Consider the following 16,999-nt stretch of genomic DNA (forward strand, 5'->3'; position numbering starts at 1 on the left):
TAAGTTTAACCAAGAATATCATTCTCCTGATAGTCATAACATCCAACTCGTAACCGTTTATCCACATCCACAATGTCTGTAGTCTTTGAATCTCTTCTCATCAAGTTCAAACCCATTCTGGTTGAACACCCCGAATCCCCTCCTGCTTCTTTCTCATCTGTGACCGATCACCTCAAGTCTGTTTCTGGGGTCGAGTCCGTGTACCTTGGAAAGCCCCTCGAGAAACCTGATTACTGGGTTCTGGGTATCCGTTGGGCCTCGCGCCCTGCCTATGATGCCTTCATTTCCGGCTCCGCGGCCACCGATTGGCATGCCTCTTTGCGCGCCCTGCTGGCCGAGCACCCTGTCGTCAGTCCAATCGCAGAGTATACAGGTCATGCCGAGCGCGCCCTCCATGCACCCATTACAGAGTTTTGTACTTGTTGGGGCGCTGATGAAACCTTCACGGAGGAGAACATGAAGCCATTCGCCGTTGCTTGTGAGGAGGGTGGGCTGGCTGGGCTTCATGGCTTGGCTTACGGCGAATTTGTACAAGGACAACATGAGAACCCTTCAGTTATTCCTGGCCGAGCATCTAGGCTACTGATGGGGTGGGATAGCAAAGAGGCTCATTTGCAACACAACAATAGTGGAAGTGGTAAGCCTCATTTCTTGATGTTGCGACATCAGTACTGACTGAATTGCACCGCAGTAATTGACGATAACGTATACTATCTGCTTGCTCGGAATAAGAGCCTTGAAATAGTGAGCCGTCTAGGAACTTATAGAGAGCGCGAGTAACTAACATCTCATGTAGTATCATGTCCCTTTCAAAAAGCTCTGAGAGACTTAGTTTCACGCCCAATGGGTGCAAATAATATCAGATTGTTATTGGATTAAGTAGAGAACAAAGTATCACTGAGTCAATGCGCCGTCGAAAATCAGATACCTTGAAAGCTGTCACTTGTCAATGTGAGGCTCTCTCTTCCTGCCAATAAGCCCCGTCTTGTTTCCGTATTCGTCCCAATGAAATGCGATCCCGTCCTTGACACCATTTCTATGCCCTTCAACCATCCTGCGACTTCTCACCCACCCTTGAAGCTTCATCTCAGGTGGATGGAATGGTCTTCTCAAAGTTCTGAACTGTACCCGGTGGCCTGATATCGCCCTCCTTTTGGACCTCCAAAATACACTGCATCCTCCTTTTAGCCTCTTGATATCTCTGCAAATAGCATTCTGTTCGTCCTAGTCCGTTGATCGCTCGAACGTCATTGTACCGATCTAAAGAATTAGATACGATGTTTCTCCGATTCTGTATCAAGATCTCAAGGTTAGAAATTTAATTCTTGCTGGGTCTGTTTTGCACCTCACCAAGTCGAGAGTAGAGCATGTACAATGCCATACGGTTACATTCCTCCGTTCCGGTAATGGTCACCAGTCGCTCGTTGCTGTTGTCCTGCGGCTCGTTGATCTTGATCACGCTGTTGCTCATCTGGCGGATCTCATTGATCTTCTGTCCACCCTTGCCGATGATAGCACCGACCATGTCGTTCGGGATGTAAATCTGCTGTGTGATAGGCCCGCCGGGGATGGCACCGCCCATGGGCTGAGCTTGGGGAGCACCAGCATGAGGTTGAGGACCAGCATGGGGGGCCATGTGCGGTTGGGCATGGGGAGCTGCGCCATATGCACCCCCTCCCTGAGCACCGCCATAATGCATAGGCATGGCAGGGTTGGCCTGAGCAGCTGCATGGGGGTATTGCTGAGGATAAGGCGCGGGTGGCATATGGTGAGATCGCCGGTCGTTGTGGCGGCCGTAATTTTCACTTCGTCCGTAGTGGCCTGAGGCCGGTTGGGGTGAGTAGGGAACAACCTGCATACCTCCTGGGATCGAGCCAGCAGGGGCGCCGCTACGGGTTGCGTAGGCAGACGCAGCAGGACCTCCAAACCTATCATTGAGCTGTTCGAGAAGGGTGCTGCCAACATAGTAAGTTGCGATATGGACAGCATCAGCGACACCCATCACTACCAGCGATCTCTCGCTTGACATGGGCAAGCATGAGTCAGAAGCGTTCAACCGAGCACCAGATGCCTCTTGGATCTCACGAATACGGGCACCACCCTTACCAATGATGGAGCCGATCAAAATATGCGGAATGAGTAGCCGTAAGGGATATGTTTTTGAAGACGCGGTTGAGGATTCGTTTAGGGGTTCATTGTTCAGTGTTCGGATGATCAAGCCAAAAGCCTAAATTGATGTTAATTTGTAAACCATGCGTCATGAGAATAACCATACCTTAGCTACAGCGTCCACTATGCCGCTAACAGTAAGAATACGTTCAACGGCCCCCTTTTGGTAGTCGCTGACTGTGCATTTAGCATTGGAAAGCTTCCTGATGTTGGAAACATTCTCGCCCCCCTTTCCAATGACGGTAGCTGCCTCCGGGCTCGAGATAACAGCGCGAATATGAATCCATGAGGTCTCGTCATGGGCAGCAGCAGATGTTACAGCGTTGGATGCAGAGGCAGCAACTGTGGCGGCAGCGGCGGCCTTCGTGTCGGATGCATGGTCCAAAGTGGTATCGTCATCATCTTCAGACTTATGGGCTCCGTTGACCTTATCATCATGGTCCTCTGCAGGGACGTCGGTGGGAGCTTCGGGGACCTCAACATCGTCGTCGTGCTTGTTCTTGTCGAGAGCAGGTCGTTTGGCATCAGGCTGATCACCAGCGCGTGAGGGCGAAGAAGCTTCTTCCAAAGGGCGCTTGGCCGACTGGGTTGGTTGTGTTGGAGAAGCAGACATATTGAAATCGTTATTGTTCACGCGAGTTTAGTCTTTCTGACAATCGACAATTTGAAAACGTCTCGTTCTTTCTATTGTTCGTCTTATATACACTCAGGGGTTTTCGAAGGAAAACGTGCTGGTGTAGTGACTTTCGCTGGGTGTGCTTCGATGAAATACTCGTGAAGTGACTTATGTCGCGTAAATACGATGCGTGTTGCGGGCTGAATGGAAGGAAGAGGGATTCGAGATTCGGGCTCAAGGGCGGGTTCCAGAACTCTTTCAGCGGGCGTCGAGTAATTACCCGGGAAGATCTCCTAGATATAGGCGGGAGAGGAAGGGCGGAATGATTGTCTTGTGATGCAAATATTGAATAGTGGTGAGGATAGGTGAAGCGATCGATACTGGGACGGACTTCTTAAAAAGCAAAAAGAGGCAGTGCTCAGCTCAAACCTTCTGACCCGGACTCGAGGTTTATCGATCGCAAAAGTCGCCAGATTCCTGAGCTCAAACGCAGAATCTGGAGCACAAACTATCTCGCCGCGAAGCGTCGGAGGATGAGAAGCTGAGACGAGAGAAGCAGGTTCTCAAATAGATCGGCGCGCGGTGTTTTAGAACTTTCGCTGTCGCAATGGGTCCCAATACCAGGGACGGACCAATCCAAATCAATCAGAAGAGAAAGAAAAAGAGAATATCTCAGAAACGATCACGAGGAATCGCTGAGAATAGAAAAACGAGGATCTCACGAGAGGAATGGCAGGTGAAAAGGGGGAAGAATGAATATGACACGACAAAAGGTCGATGGTTCGGAGTGAGGAGATGGGAGAAAGCCGGAGAAGTAGCCCTGCGAGGATCCATCCTGGGTAAGGTAGGTGCTACCTAGGTACCTACCTAGGCACGGAGCGTTTTGAGATGTCACGTGCACCACCTCGATCTGGGCATGAAAGCTTGGGCCATACCTATGAGCTCAGGCGCTCCACGGCGATAACTTACTGCCTCAGTAAGGTAGCAGACAATCACAACCGCCGATATAAGTACCTACCTCTGGCACTAGACCTTTCTTCTTGATAGCCGAACAAATTTCAATCATATCATAGGTACAAGCCTGATGACTATGCTTGTCTCGCTATACCTGGAGGTCTCCAATTAGTTGCATCTGAACAACAATTGCCTGTCCTGAACAGCTCCTTGGAAGGCGCGAAGTGACATATCTTGATCACCTAAATCCACACACAGTACCTTAGTACCTTAGGTGCCTCCATCCTCGCAAGTTTCAACTCTTCCCATGCTCTAGAAAAGTCAAAAGCCTTGCCCATTGCTTGAGCCAGTTGCGTGAACTTTACGACAATGGACTACAGGTCGCAATCTACAGCGAAAGAGGAGTACATAGCCAATGTTGATCAGACATTGAGAGAACTCCAAGAGAAAGTCCAACAACATGAAAACGAGTTGGAGAAGGTATTCACGCGCCAAAACCCACAGTATGCCCCATGGCTAATGTCTTAAAGCTTCGTTCAGAGCAAAGCCAACCCCCACAGTCTGCGGCTGGACAGGCACGTCTCATACAGGTGGCTCTCAAAGAAGTGACAGTGTCGGATCCCTTTCTCCCCTCGCCAAGGTCGCTGCTACCGACGCTGTTGGCGTTTCGCAAGACTCACCAGACCATTCAAGAGTCCAAATCCTATCTTGCCTCTCAGCGTGCGGGACATGAACAACTATCGCGTCAGCTTGAGGTGGATGAAGCGCGCCTCAAAGATCAAAATCTACTTGGCGATGCTCTAGCTGCGCGTATCTCGTCGTTACGCGATGAAGTAGATGCGGGTACTCACGTCACCCAGGGAGAAGGAGCAAAGGAACTATTGCAAGAACTCAGGGCTAAGAAGAAGTCTTATGACAGAGAGACGTCAAAACTCATGAAAGCTCTCCTTCGATTCATCGATAATCAGCTGGCACCCATGCTTGCCGCAGAAGAGCTAGGAGGGCCTGTGGTTGGGGATCTTATAGGTATTGATGGAGATGATTTGGCCGCCGGATTTAACGCACAAGGGAAACTCAGGAAACCAAAGGACAGTGACGATAAAGGAGATAAACGGCAACGCAGAATCGATGAGATTTGGGGACAGGCTACTAATGAGGGCACTGGGCGTCAGGACGAGATTGCAGCTGCAGCTGCAGAGATGAAGCAACTGACAGAGGAGCTTCTCAACACGCTTGCTGAAGCACAAGGCAATAACTCAGCATCGTATGTGCAATTGTCGCGTGAAACCGCGGCTGCACGGTTTTTGGTCAGGTCTAAGGTTGCACAATTCCATCCTAAAGATGCAACCAGGCTCAAACTGGTGGACTTCGGACGAGATCTGGAACCCTGATTAGGTAGTCACAGATATAATGAGAGCCTCAAGAACAACCCGATCTGTTTTGTAGTGATGTTTCTGTCAAGTCACACAGGTGATTATTGCCGCCATTGAGAGAAGTTAACCCCCCGCTTGTGATTATGGAATTTAGAGTACGGTGTAATGATTTAGCATATTTCATTATAAATCAATAGTTGTAGATAAACAGATAGGCCTGATGAGACTTCCACAATAACATCTGCGCGAAATGAGGTCCTGCAGAGTATAAAAACAACCTGCTACTCTAAACAACAAGTCCTGCTGATTGGTCGATTCTGTAAGTGATTACGCGCTACGAAGTAGATACCTATGGAACGCCAGAAATAGCAGAGATGCGGGATTGTCTGTTTAATACGAAAAGTAGGTGTTTTGACACTTGTATGAACTACAATTATGATGGTCAGCTTAAGGATACCGTGGCAAAAATGCTATTAGTTAAGGTCTACTACAAACCCCAGGCTATGTCTGCATGATGGGAGAGAATCGATATTTTCTTGCTAAGTCCAAGGAGCGTTACCCACCCAACCGCGTCGCGTTTGTCCTGGCCCAAGCTGGGTGGCCCTAAACTCCAGCTTCGAATTCCACGACAATTGCTTCCCCATTCTCCCACCTCATATTCAACAATGACCTCTGAGACTCTCGTCCCCGATAACTCTGCCGTTTCATCACCTCCCGCTAAACGTGCCAAGACTGCCGCTACAATGGAAGGTCCCCCACCACTTCAGATTAAAAAGCTTTCTGACAAGGGTCGTTTGCCCACTCGTGGGAGTGCCTTTGCTGCTGGCTATGATATCTACGCTGCTCGCGACACAACCATTCCCGCCCGTGGCAAGGCGCTAGTTGACACTGATATCAGCATGGCTGTGCCTGCCGGAACCTGTAAGTACATAGCCAGTTGAAGCCCTGATTAACCAGTTTAAAGTCAGCCTTCTGACAAAACGATGAATACAGATGGACGCATTGCCCCTCGATCGGGTCTCGCTTCCAAGCATTTCATTGACACAGGCGCTGGTGTCATCGATGCCGATTACCGCGGTCAGGTCAAGGTCCTGCTCTTCAACCATAACGAATCCGACTTTGAGGTGAAGGAGGGCGACCGCATTGCTCAACTTGTTCTGGAGCGCATCTACACCCCAGAGGTTGTCGAGGTCCAAGAACTCGAGGAGAGTGTCCGAGGCGCTGGTGGCTTCGGCAGCACTGGTTAGATCGTGAAGGAGCGTATGCAGACTACTCTTCTGCCAAGTTTCATGAAGTAATGAATTGGGTTTTGGGACAATGCAATAGACTTACTGTACACAGTTGAGGAAGGCTGATTATGCAAGAGAAGCTCTCAGAGTGAATTATTTGAACCTCAAAGTCAGATCTGAAACCCTTGGATGGATTCATGACCAGACATCTATTCCAAAACCTTTCTACCCATTTCTATCTAATCTTTGCTGGTTTCTACTCTAGTGGCCATTGTAACCTGAGACAAACCGCCTCCCATTAGATCTAAATGGCCTTCGCAAGGTATCGCGTCGTGGGTGAGCGTAAGCAGTCCAGATTCCTCACAAGTTGAAGCTCTGCCGCTTTACTCTTTACGAGGTGCGCCTTAGTTTCGTCAATTCGATCCTCATCTTTCATGTCGTCCGTTGTCCGTTCAATCACCCTCTTCATGCCCTCGCAGGTCTTGGATAGAACCTCATGCATACTGCCTAGGACCTTTTCTGCAGCGCGTGCAAGAGGTAGTTCAACAGCCGATACCGAATCGTCGCTAAGCCAGCTGGCGGTATGTCGCAGCCGCTCGTCAGCATTGAAGACAGCCTCACGCATGCGGATTACCATCAGAGCGCCAAACATGTCGCCTGTACCGCTGAAATAACAATCGATTGATGGGAAGACAATCTTGAAAAAGCGAGCTTTGCCAGTAGATGTCATTGTTGAACCAACAACAGAGAGATGCGAAGGTGGGTGGTCTGGTGCCTCAAGGTTGACTGAAGTAATGACGACATGAGGAATCTTGTACTTGTCGTGGAGCACTTGAATGGCCTTTCGGAGACTGTCCATATCGTGGATTTTGACTTCTGAAAGCAGCCTTTTCGTAGAAATGGTTAGTTGGAATCTCTAAAGTCTCTGCAAATGCTCTTAAACATACTCGGCCTCGAATTGGTTTGGAAGAATAAGGTCCGCATCATGGATGAGCCTCTTGTATGCTGGCACCACTTCCTCGGAGACGTAGATCTTTCCATTGTCACCCATGACGGGGTCGAGAGCCCAGAAGAACTTGCCAGGTGCTTTACTTGACTTTTCCTTGAGTTCACGGCCTATCTTACCGACCGTCTCGACGGCTGCAGCGCCTGGGATATATCCAGAAAGCATCACATCAAAATCATCCAGGTAAGACTGCTTCAGTCCTTCCCAGAGATCCATGATCTCCTGTGCTGAGACTCTCGTTCCCTTCCATTGCTTATATCCAGTATGGTTGCCTTTGCAGGTGAAGTCCGCGGGTTAGAAACCTGGTTTCTTATTTCACTCCACCGATCGAGATGACATGAATACTCACTGAACTGTACGGTGTTGAGAGCCGCGACATCACATCCCAAAGACTGTAGCACGAAGACGGCAATCTTGTTACCGACATACCTAGGGCATATAAGTCACTGTGACCCCGAGAGGGGGAAAAGGATAGTTACCCAGAGACAACCTACAGCAACGACCTATCAGCCTCGGCTCAAGATGTTAAAAGTGACGGAATATTTGATGGCATACATACATGGCTTGCCACAGCGAGAACCCGTGTGTCGGGTATTGTTGGGATGGTGGACATGTTACTAGAAGCACTAGTTTAATCCTCGATCTTTTCTTGATATTCTGCAAGCGTTCTGAATAGAAGTCTACGCAAGCCTAGGTAACCAAAGATTTTCCTTGTGTGAGACGTCACTGAACAAAACCTCTCAGTCGGCGTCAGCGGACGATTCTGCAGTAGAAGCCTAAAACACCGGAGCTTAAATGAAATGACAAAGAAGGCTGAGTGTTATCTGTAAAGATTGAAGAAACAGAAGAGAAAATATGTCGCTGACTCAAGGAAGTAAATTGGTTCTGTGACTTGGTTGCGGCGTCTTTTGAGCTGTATGTCGCTCGATATTAGTCACTGCCTAGTTAACTTGAAGAAATCGGGTTAAGCCTGGAGCATTAACAAGCTACCTACTAACCTACTTACCTGGATGTACAAAGTTTGCAAAATAGAAACTTCAGAACACTTGCCCTCATCGCCTAGTATCGAACTGAATGATGAACCGAGTGATTGGCTCAACTACAGCGAGGACAGCCTTTTCTCTACGCTTTTGAGCTGATAGCGAAAGGCTACGAGTGACTTCCATTTGGTTATGTGCCCCGTCAGCCTTCGATACCGTCCGATGCGGTAACTACCATTGCCCCGCAGCAGGCTTCTTTTGACCAATTAATAATTCTTAGTAGGTAACAACCTAGGAATGTTGCTGTCCCTCCAGAAGCAAGCAGACTTGTAGCCTTGAGGTATGACTAGGGCCGAACATCTGAGTTCACTCTCAGTCTTTGTCAACTAGGATAGAGACCTTCAGTTTTCTTGCCCCCTTGGCTGTAAGCAAGACAGCTTCAAATTGCAACCAAGACTTACTTCGAATATGTATACGATATGCTTATCATGCCAACAGACTGGCGACTTGGGGAATGCTCAGGTTGCTTAGTATAGAATGTGACGCTAACCTGGCGAATGGCACAGTACGTCCATGCAGGTATAATTTGTGTCGAGTCAATATCAACTTAGAGAAGCACGATCTCATATTATCATTTATCGTCATGGTCAACAAGGGACTAAAGCTCCTGACTTGGCGCCCTTGTATTCCCTATTTACCCCATTCGTTTACATTGCTTTTCCTTAGCACACGCCTTTGATGCCTGCAAAAAGGCTTCAAATAATCAGATCAACTTCCTGGTATCCGTATTTCTTGTATTGCCCTCTGACATGTGTTTTGTCGGAACTGTTGGATGGTATCATTGCGACCGCAAGCGCCGAGCTTCTGCCATTTAGCATGATGGTGTCATATTGCATTATGGCACTTTTCTACTCCTCATCGCCAATCTTGGGCGCAAGATAGAAACGCAGGTGGCTTTGACCCTGCAGATTGTACTCCACCAAGAGGGGCACTTCATTGGAGAGCTTGATCTGGACCTGATCGGAGAGGCCAGCAGCCTTGCAGAAGTTGACCAGGTACTTAAGGGAGAAGGTGAGAGCGACAGGCTCGGTCAACTCAATGGTGACGTTTTGTTTGGGTTTCTCGAGATCCTCATGGCTTCGAAGAGTCACTGACCCGTTACCAATATCGCCATTGCATGCGAACTTGACACCGTCCTTGGAAGCCTCAATCATCACTGCCAATGTGTTAGATAACAATCTAGTAGCCTAGTATGAAGTGGGCTTTGCCGGAACTAACCTGATTCTGACATGGCCATTAAGTCGGTACAGATGCGACGAAACTCGCTAGAAGGCATTGCAATTGTAGCAGCATACTCGGTGTCGGGGATGCCCAGATGCTCCTGGTCAATGTCCATGAGCTTGAGGTCATACTCGCTGATGCGGTCGTTTTCAGGGCTTTCGAATTGCATGTTCAACACATCAGGAGCATCCTCAGCCTTAAGCGTGAGCACGTCGTTACTCTGAGCAGCGCGTAGGACCTTGGTCAGGGATGTGAGGTTGAGACCGAGGGAGATGTTACGGTCGCAGCGGAATATCTCGAAGGATCCAGCAGTAAGCAACATGGAGACCAAGGCAACATGGGAGTTGTCCATGGCCTGCAGCTGAATACCACTGTCATTGCAGTCGAAGTTGCAATCTTGGACCAGATCCTTAATTGCATCGACAACCTTCTTCAGAAGATCAGCTTGAGCGAGTCGTGATTCCAACATCTCTGTTCATTTGTTAGTATGCCACTGATGCGTTCCCACACGAGACGTGAAGCTGCCACGCATAGATAAAAGGGTGCGGTGTTCGCTACACGGGACGACTGACTGATTGAAAGGTTTGTTCGCAAACTGTGGCTAGGTATGGACAGGGAGTATAAGCAAAGGATACCTAAGTGAGCGGAATGGCTCGCAGAGTAAGGTGTGTGTGTTATGGTTATGGAAGGAGTATGGGAGGTTGTCTGGTGGATGAAATGCAAGATGTACGTAGCAATGTGCTTTTGTCGCGAAATTGCTAGGCTGCTTTACGCTAGCTGGCAGGTGGGGAGCCACTTAACGCGCGACCATCAAACAACCGACGCGTCGCGTTTTAGGTGGATGCTTCTCGTCGGTAGAATTAGAAAGCGCCACTATTAGGTATGTACTCAACTCTATCTAGCCTTAGGAAGGGAGAAACAAAATCGAGAACTTACCTACCTACTAGGTATCCAACAGGGCAGGTGCAAACTACAGAAGTATCTTTGTACCCAGGTAAGTTCTGAGCCTCTTTCCAGTTCTTCAAGCTTCCTAGGTACTTGATACCTCAAGGCTCCAATGGCTGTTAGAGAGAGATAAGGCAGTACCAAAGTTCTCCATAAGGTAAAAATGACCTATTATGTATACCCAAGGTGGGTGTAGCTATCATACATATGTTTGTTACCAAGAACGAGTCACCCTTCATAATTTACATTGAACGAAATAGGTAGATCGGCAAATAGGAACGAATGATATCCTGGGAGACCAATTTGTAGCGCATATGTCTTACAGCTATCGTCCACAAGGGCATATTGGTGCGACTGTATGTCGCCAAAAGTCCGATCGCCTAGAATGATGATAGCGGGCAAATAATCCAAAAAAAACAAGATCCCCAACCCTGAACCTGAAACGCCGCGGCCATCCATGGCTTGTCTATAGAATAGTGTCATTTATAGAGAGTTGTGCGTATCGTCGTGACGCTACCTGTGCTTGACATATTTATGTGTCTGTGGAGCTCGAATGTGAATTTTTCATAAGTCGATAGCAAGAGTAAAAAAAAACCGGTTCGGTGTCGATTCAGACAATTGTTTTGTACTCGGTAAAGGAGAAGGCGATTGAAAAATGTTGAAGATAATGATCGTGATGTTTGTTTCATAAAATCGATACCCCTACATTGACACAATCCGACCTGCTGGTGCGCTGGCACGAGTCCGAGGTCGTAGGTTAATAACTGTCTCTAGCTCCCGGAGCATACCCTTGGTTGCATCAACGTGCTGTCGGGCAAGAGCCTTTTGTTCTCGTTCTTCGCGAACCTTGACTATTCTTTCTTCTCGAGTGAGTATGCTTCGGGGTCTCGGGAGAGCGACGGCTTCAAAAACTTCGGGGGCCTCCTGTTCAGTTGAACCAGCATACTCAGAACTAGGCGGAGACTCGCCAGTCAATGCTTTCAGAGCTGCAGCAGCCCCACCATTCTCGTCCACAGTGGTCAGTCCACTAAGAGAACTGACAGGCGACAGTAGAGTACTCATGGATGAAAGCCTCTTCTCGTTTCTATCGATGCCGAGTGCCAAAGCAGCCCTGCCCTCTTCCCATGCGGTCATCAGGTCTTTCAGATCTATGCCGATGGACTCGTATTGCGCCATTAGGTTCGGTCCGAGCTCCGAAATGTCGTTCGAATCGTTCAACGATCTGTCGGATTCTTCACGAAGCAGCTGCAGCTTTGCCTGTAGGCCCCTAATTCCGCTTGATAGTGAATTAAGTTTCCGAAGTTGAGCCCTCCAGCGCTCCCGTCCAGGCGTAAGAGCATTCTTTGGTGTAGGGGAAGAGGGAAAAGCTGGAGAAGGGTGAGCATATGACCAATATATGATGACTTGCATCGTATTCTTACTATCTTGCTCGCTGAGAATACTCTGTATCCTAGCATGAGCAGTTTGAGTTGAGCTGTTCACGCTCAAAAGAGACTCTACGGCCGTTGTCCAACGAAGTAAATCATTCGCATCACTATTGGCATCCAGAGCAAGCAGTGCGCAAAGGAATAGTTTCCGTATGGTGGAGAATCGAGCAGCCAGAATTTTGAGAGTTCTCAAGGATTCAGGATCGTCCAAATCCTCATCACTTAGTCCTTGACGGGCGTCTGACATGTCAAAGTCGGTAATGTCGTATATATCATAATATTTTTCCAAGTCTGTTTGCTCCGCAAATCCGTTGACGACTGTACAAACCTGGTTGTAAGAATCAAGGACCTCTTGAAAAGAATGTCTCAGGGCTTTGCGCAGTCTGACACAACGCCGGGTTTGGGTACGATCTTCTATACGGCTGATTGGTGGCAGGGGAGCGCTGCTGTAGATTGTTCAGTGCATGTGGTGGCAAGGGAATGAAAGACCTACAGTCTATAACCTCGAGACACTAACTCGACTTCTTGTATGAGAGAGATAGCTACACCTGACGCACTATCAAAGTTGTGTGAGTTTTCCACGAAAGAAGTGATTTCAGACAGCGATTGCGATCTTCGATACCGGAGCCATTGCCGTTTCATGTAAACCTGGCCAAGAAGGACGGCCGCTGCGCAAAGCACGAGAAGAAAGACCAGCCTCTTCTTGGTAACACCACTGCCAAGAACCCAACTCAGAACAACCGCGACCGCAAGTGCGGCAAGAACTGATGCCAGAATTCCTTCCGTGGACAATAGGGATTCGTCTTCGTTCGTTGTCGGGCTAGGATCCCTGTTATCTAGCTGCGACTGCCCCAGGCCCGAATGGCCACTTAAAAGCTGAGACGCAATGATTGTATATCGGAATTGTTCGAGAAATTTGGCGTTGTCAGCTCGGTCGATACTCGCTGCAACCGCAGCCTATGGCAGGTAGTTTTAGCAATCGTTGATAGGTCACACCAGTTCGAGGTGACATACTGAATATTTCCTGCTAGCAGATCGCAATGACGAGGGCTTAGGGACTTGCAAATGTAGCCCATTCGGAGCCTTATTTCGAAATCTTGGTTTAACTAAAGGTCGGCCAGTGGGTGCGAAAGGAGATGGGCTGGATGGTGGTGATGGGCTGGATCGACCAGCGGAGGAATCAAGTTCGGGCGTTACTGCACCGGGCGCCCAGTCAGCCTGGGGCTCATCTCCCCCATCTTGAGATATGTTAGTCTACACAAGGGAAAGCGATGTCGCGCGCAAGGGAGAATGATGCTGCTGACCTCTGAGGTAGTCGGCGAACGGAGTCTCCTCATACACCACGGGCTCCATCTAGCTTCTCTGTGACGTCGTCGGTGTCGATAAGCAGTCACACAGAGCCATCGAGCGGTGCTGATCGATGGAGAGTGAAAGTGTCGTATGTGATATCTTGTTGCGATGTTGATTAAACCAGTACGAGTATTGTGTTCAGGAGAAGGCGACAAACAGTATGGACGGATTACGGAGTATTAGACGAGCGCGAGCAGGGACAGGCAGGCTGGTTCGTTGATGTTGCCAATTAGGGGAGCTCCACGCTCACCGTAGTGGCCAGCCGGAGCCGCGGCAGGGATCGTGTGGCTATCAAAAGCCTGTCAAAAGCGCCGCAACCTTGACGGAAAGTATACGGACCCCGGAAGCTTGAAGTTTAGCCTTGTCAGATGCAATTTCGAGCCGAACTGATACTATTTATGCAGTCAACTGTGGAAGACGTAATAAGGTGCAGGGAGACGCAGGGACGACCCAAGACACAGCGTATCAGCATCTGACAAAAGGGGCACTGGAGCTTCTGAACACCTATTCGTCCCGAGAAGAAGAGAAAAGCCAAGAATCCAAGTCCTGAAATGACAAAATTAAGGTAGGCAGTCAGGTAAGTCGATGATCAAATCTAGATGCCTTTATCAGTGTATTTTCCAACCTCCCTGGGAGCAACAAAGCTTCAAACATTAAGCTACGATCAAAAACTGTTAAGGCCTCCAGGCTGCTGAGACATGCTAAACTTAGGTACCTGAGTCTTTTTGTGACCTATCATACCTACCTTGGAATAGAGACCCTTCAAGTTTTTCGCCTCCTGTGAGGCACCATGTTCAAAGTTACAGGCTTCGTAGCTCAATCCTCGGGAAGCAAGAAAATATCAGGCCTTGATGCAGGATGTAGCCAAAGGTATCCTAAATTTATACTAAGTTACCTGAATCTTTTTATATTAGGGTCGAAGACCCGAATTTTCTTTCCTCCTCCCTCGAGCCTTTATGACAGAGCCAGGAGACTACCAGTAAGTGCCTCTGAGGACTCGTTTGTGGAGCAAGGTAGAAAATGATCGATAGCGCCTGAGGCATTCACTTATCATAGTTGGGTAGGTACCCCAGCGAGCTCATGGGAACTCAAAGAACCTGGGGTAATATCATGTTTCTGGTTGGCCACTTGTGTGTGGGCCAAATGCTTCGTATTGAAAGTTCTATCACCCACCCACCTTTACATACAACCTTCCAAGAAACCAGCTCTAACGCGAATTTTGCGTAGAGCATACCCACGATGCTGACATGAACCGAATTCCGATACTGTGTCCCGCGATTCGAGGAATTCCAATGCTTCGACGATGCACTATCTCGCACTGTACCGGCGCATGCGTGCGTGTCCTGTCGCCGGCTCACCAAGTGGCATCTGGATCTCCAATAACCTATTAGCCCAAGCCATTGAGCGATTCCAACGCTTCGATCCGATTCCTAGTCGATGCTTAAGCTCATATGCCGGGCCTCTCGAGAGCCGGCGCCGTTTAGGCAAGCGATATATGGCTGCCGTTGTACCCAATTCTCATGCTTCACCCTTTCCTTGGAGGATCGAAGTGCCCATTAATCTCGGCGAGTGGACTTGGGAGGCTCCTGTTGCACCGAATGATCGCCATAAAAAAAAGATTGGGTTGTTTGAGCGCTTTCTCAGGAACCTCGAGGACATTGGGCACGAAGAAAATACCAGCCTTGCAACTGCTACACCACCACCGGAGGCGGTTATGGTGCCCGTGGCATTGACTCTCACATCAATAGAACAGGCCCGAGGTGATATGAACGAGCGGCTCGCCAAATTTTACAAGTTCGAAGACGAAAACGCACTGAGGAAGATTTGCGAGCCCTATGTTCTTCAGATCTTGAAGATGATCGAAGAAAGGACGATTTCTAACGACGACCTCATCCAAGCTCTCGATCCGTTTGACAACCATCTCAAGCAACGAGCACCGGCCAAAGTCCTCGATGACAGGGTTGCCAAACAATGGGTCTACATAATCCACGCTATGTATCGTACCCGGACCACCTCGACTGAAGATTTGTACGGGAGCCATGTTTGGCACCAGTGCCTCAAAACAATATTGCATATGGCACCCCAGCCCTCTACCTTCCATTGCCTTGAGGAGCTTTTGAGACTTATTGCTTTATACGAAAAAATACAACTAGATACAAGTGACTACCTCGACCTCCTGCATAGCCACAACCGACTGGAAATGACACAAGGCGAACAACATCCTACGCAACCTATATCATTTCGCCTCTTACGCCGCAGTATGCAATTGACTAGATTAATTTCTGCCCGAGGTCTGACGCAAATGGAGACGTTTGAAGCTTTGACCAAACATTGCTTTCAGTTCGTCGACGAGACCACAGACCAACGTACCTTGGCTTTTCAGCTATTGTTAAAATTGGCGGCAGTCCCAGGTCTCAAGGCAGGCGAATTTTCTACCCTCGCCGGCAATGTTCACAGCATACAAGATTGGGTAGAATCAGAAATTTGGCAATTCGTGGCAATTCGTCTTATGAGCACGGCACAGGGAGGAATACGGCCTGAGCAATTATACAAATGGATTACCAGGCCTACGCAATTACACTCCTGGGCAGCAATGCTTCAAGACTCTCGTCATAGCGAAACCAAGAAACGCATAGCGAACTTGAGGGCGCTTACACACACCAGTGAAACCTTTGGACACCTTGATACCTTGATCAAGTCGGTTCGACTGGTGAGCGATCGTCATGGGGTTATACAGGATATGATGAAGATGGAAAAGGACCCGTATTGTGCCGTCATGATTTGGGAATCTTATAATGCAGGAGCGCCAGTCAAGCATAAATTCCCTTGGTACATGTGGGCACGACATGCAGAAGCTATAGTAACGCATCCGGACCTACCACCAGACCTCATCTGGCAGATCGCCGAATTTTGCTCATCAAAGACTGCTACCCGGCTTAAGGCCCCCATCGTACGGAACCTTGTGTTTATGATGGACTTTCTGGAAGAGATTTGTCAATTCTACATGAAGAAACCCGGCCTAACACCCCGACAGCGCCTTAGATATATCGAAACCGCTATCAACTGGGGCAAAAGGACTGGGCAGCATATGTCGCAGCCTGTGATACAAATTCTAGCTGAGATTCTGCTTCAAGATCTCGAAGAGGGTAAGATGGGCCGCAAGACACGGCTTCGATATTTGGTCAAAAAGATTGGGCATTTCTATGGAAAAGAGCAGGCATCAAAGGTTGCCGTCTCACTCGATGGGTGGAGATGGACCAACAGGCGTAGAGGGGGAGGGTTACCACGAATGCCAGCGCCAACGAGGGAGGCGCATTTCAAATCGGAAGAACCGACCAAGGAGCTCCCAGACTATTCAGTGCAACCAACTCTGGAAGAGAGTCTGAAAAGGCCACTTCGGCAAGCATGGGAGCAGACCCTGCCACCCATCGGAGGACTTAGGTACGACTTTGAAAGCAAGGATTCTCGAGAAGAGGACGACAACGGTGTGGAAGATGAAGGTACTTTGGAATCTATCATGAGGACTCAGCGACGAAAGGAAGAGGCCAATGCTGGGAAAGGTTCAAGCTTTTAGGCAATGCATGATGTGGTTTACGTTAACACATGATACCCCAAGGAGAGAAGAAGAAAAATATTTGACGAATTTTCTTCATGAGAAGAGTTAGAAGC

The 16,999-nt window shown here is 48.7% G+C and overlaps 8 protein-coding genes across 8 annotated transcripts; 4 read left to right on the forward strand and 4 right to left on the reverse strand.

The window, feature by feature from the left end:
- Positions 1-72: 72 nt before the first annotated feature.
- Positions 73-823, forward strand: FMAN_00864 (uncharacterized protein; the record flags this gene model as incomplete). The annotated part of the gene is made up of 3 exons (XM_041828309.1): positions 73-637; positions 692-744; positions 797-823. 3 exons carry the CDS (start codon positions 73-75, stop codon positions 821-823), a joined length of 645 nt encoding a protein of 214 aa, XP_041676197.1.
- Positions 824-1,268: 445 nt separating this feature from the next.
- Positions 1,269-2,782, reverse strand: FMAN_00865 (uncharacterized protein; the record flags this gene model as incomplete). The annotated part of the gene is made up of 3 exons (XM_041828320.1): positions 1,269-1,291; positions 1,351-2,227; positions 2,276-2,782. 3 exons carry the CDS (start codon positions 2,780-2,782, stop codon positions 1,269-1,271), a joined length of 1,407 nt encoding a protein of 468 aa, XP_041676198.1.
- Positions 2,783-4,108: 1,326 nt separating this feature from the next.
- Positions 4,109-5,130, forward strand: FMAN_00866 (uncharacterized protein; the record flags this gene model as incomplete). The annotated part of the gene is made up of 2 exons (XM_041828331.1): positions 4,109-4,219; positions 4,270-5,130. 2 exons carry the CDS (start codon positions 4,109-4,111, stop codon positions 5,128-5,130), a joined length of 972 nt encoding a protein of 323 aa, XP_041676199.1.
- Positions 5,131-5,777: 647 nt separating this feature from the next.
- Positions 5,778-6,359, forward strand: FMAN_00867 (putative dUTP pyrophosphatase; the record flags this gene model as incomplete). Its single annotated transcript, XM_041828342.1, has 2 exons — positions 5,778-6,033; positions 6,106-6,359. The coding sequence occupies 2 exons, from the start codon at positions 5,778-5,780 to the stop codon at positions 6,357-6,359; spliced, it is 510 nt and encodes a 169-aa protein (XP_041676200.1).
- A 286-nt stretch (positions 6,360-6,645) lies between these two features.
- On the reverse strand, positions 6,646-7,960 carry FMAN_00868 (uncharacterized protein; the record flags this gene model as incomplete). The annotated part of the gene is made up of 5 exons (XM_041828353.1): positions 6,646-7,228; positions 7,289-7,619; positions 7,697-7,776; positions 7,827-7,837; positions 7,907-7,960. 5 exons carry the CDS (start codon positions 7,958-7,960, stop codon positions 6,646-6,648), a joined length of 1,059 nt encoding a protein of 352 aa, XP_041676201.1.
- Positions 7,961-9,235: 1,275 nt separating this feature from the next.
- FMAN_00869 (putative proliferating cell nuclear antigen) lies at positions 9,236-10,077 on the reverse strand (the record flags this gene model as incomplete). The annotated part of the gene is made up of 2 exons (XM_041828364.1): positions 9,236-9,543; positions 9,606-10,077. 2 exons carry the CDS (start codon positions 10,075-10,077, stop codon positions 9,236-9,238), a joined length of 780 nt encoding a protein of 259 aa, XP_041676202.1.
- Positions 10,078-11,255: 1,178 nt separating this feature from the next.
- On the reverse strand, positions 11,256-13,333 carry FMAN_00870 (uncharacterized protein; the record flags this gene model as incomplete). Its single annotated transcript, XM_041828375.1, has 5 exons — positions 11,256-11,920; positions 11,975-12,426; positions 12,474-12,937; positions 12,995-13,218; positions 13,285-13,333. The coding sequence occupies 5 exons, from the start codon at positions 13,331-13,333 to the stop codon at positions 11,256-11,258; spliced, it is 1,854 nt and encodes a 617-aa protein (XP_041676203.1).
- A 1,300-nt stretch (positions 13,334-14,633) lies between these two features.
- On the forward strand, positions 14,634-16,904 carry FMAN_00871 (uncharacterized protein; the record flags this gene model as incomplete). The annotated part of the gene is made up of 1 exon (XM_041828386.1): positions 14,634-16,904. One exon carries the CDS (start codon positions 14,634-14,636, stop codon positions 16,902-16,904), a length of 2,271 nt encoding a protein of 756 aa, XP_041676204.1.
- Positions 16,905-16,999: the final 95 nt, after the last annotated feature.

This window comes from Fusarium mangiferae (assembly GCF_900044065.1).
Source record: "Fusarium mangiferae strain MRC7560 genome assembly, contig: FMAN_scaffold001, whole genome shotgun sequence".
Taxonomy (NCBI): Eukaryota; Fungi; Ascomycota; class Sordariomycetes; order Hypocreales; family Nectriaceae; genus Fusarium; species Fusarium mangiferae.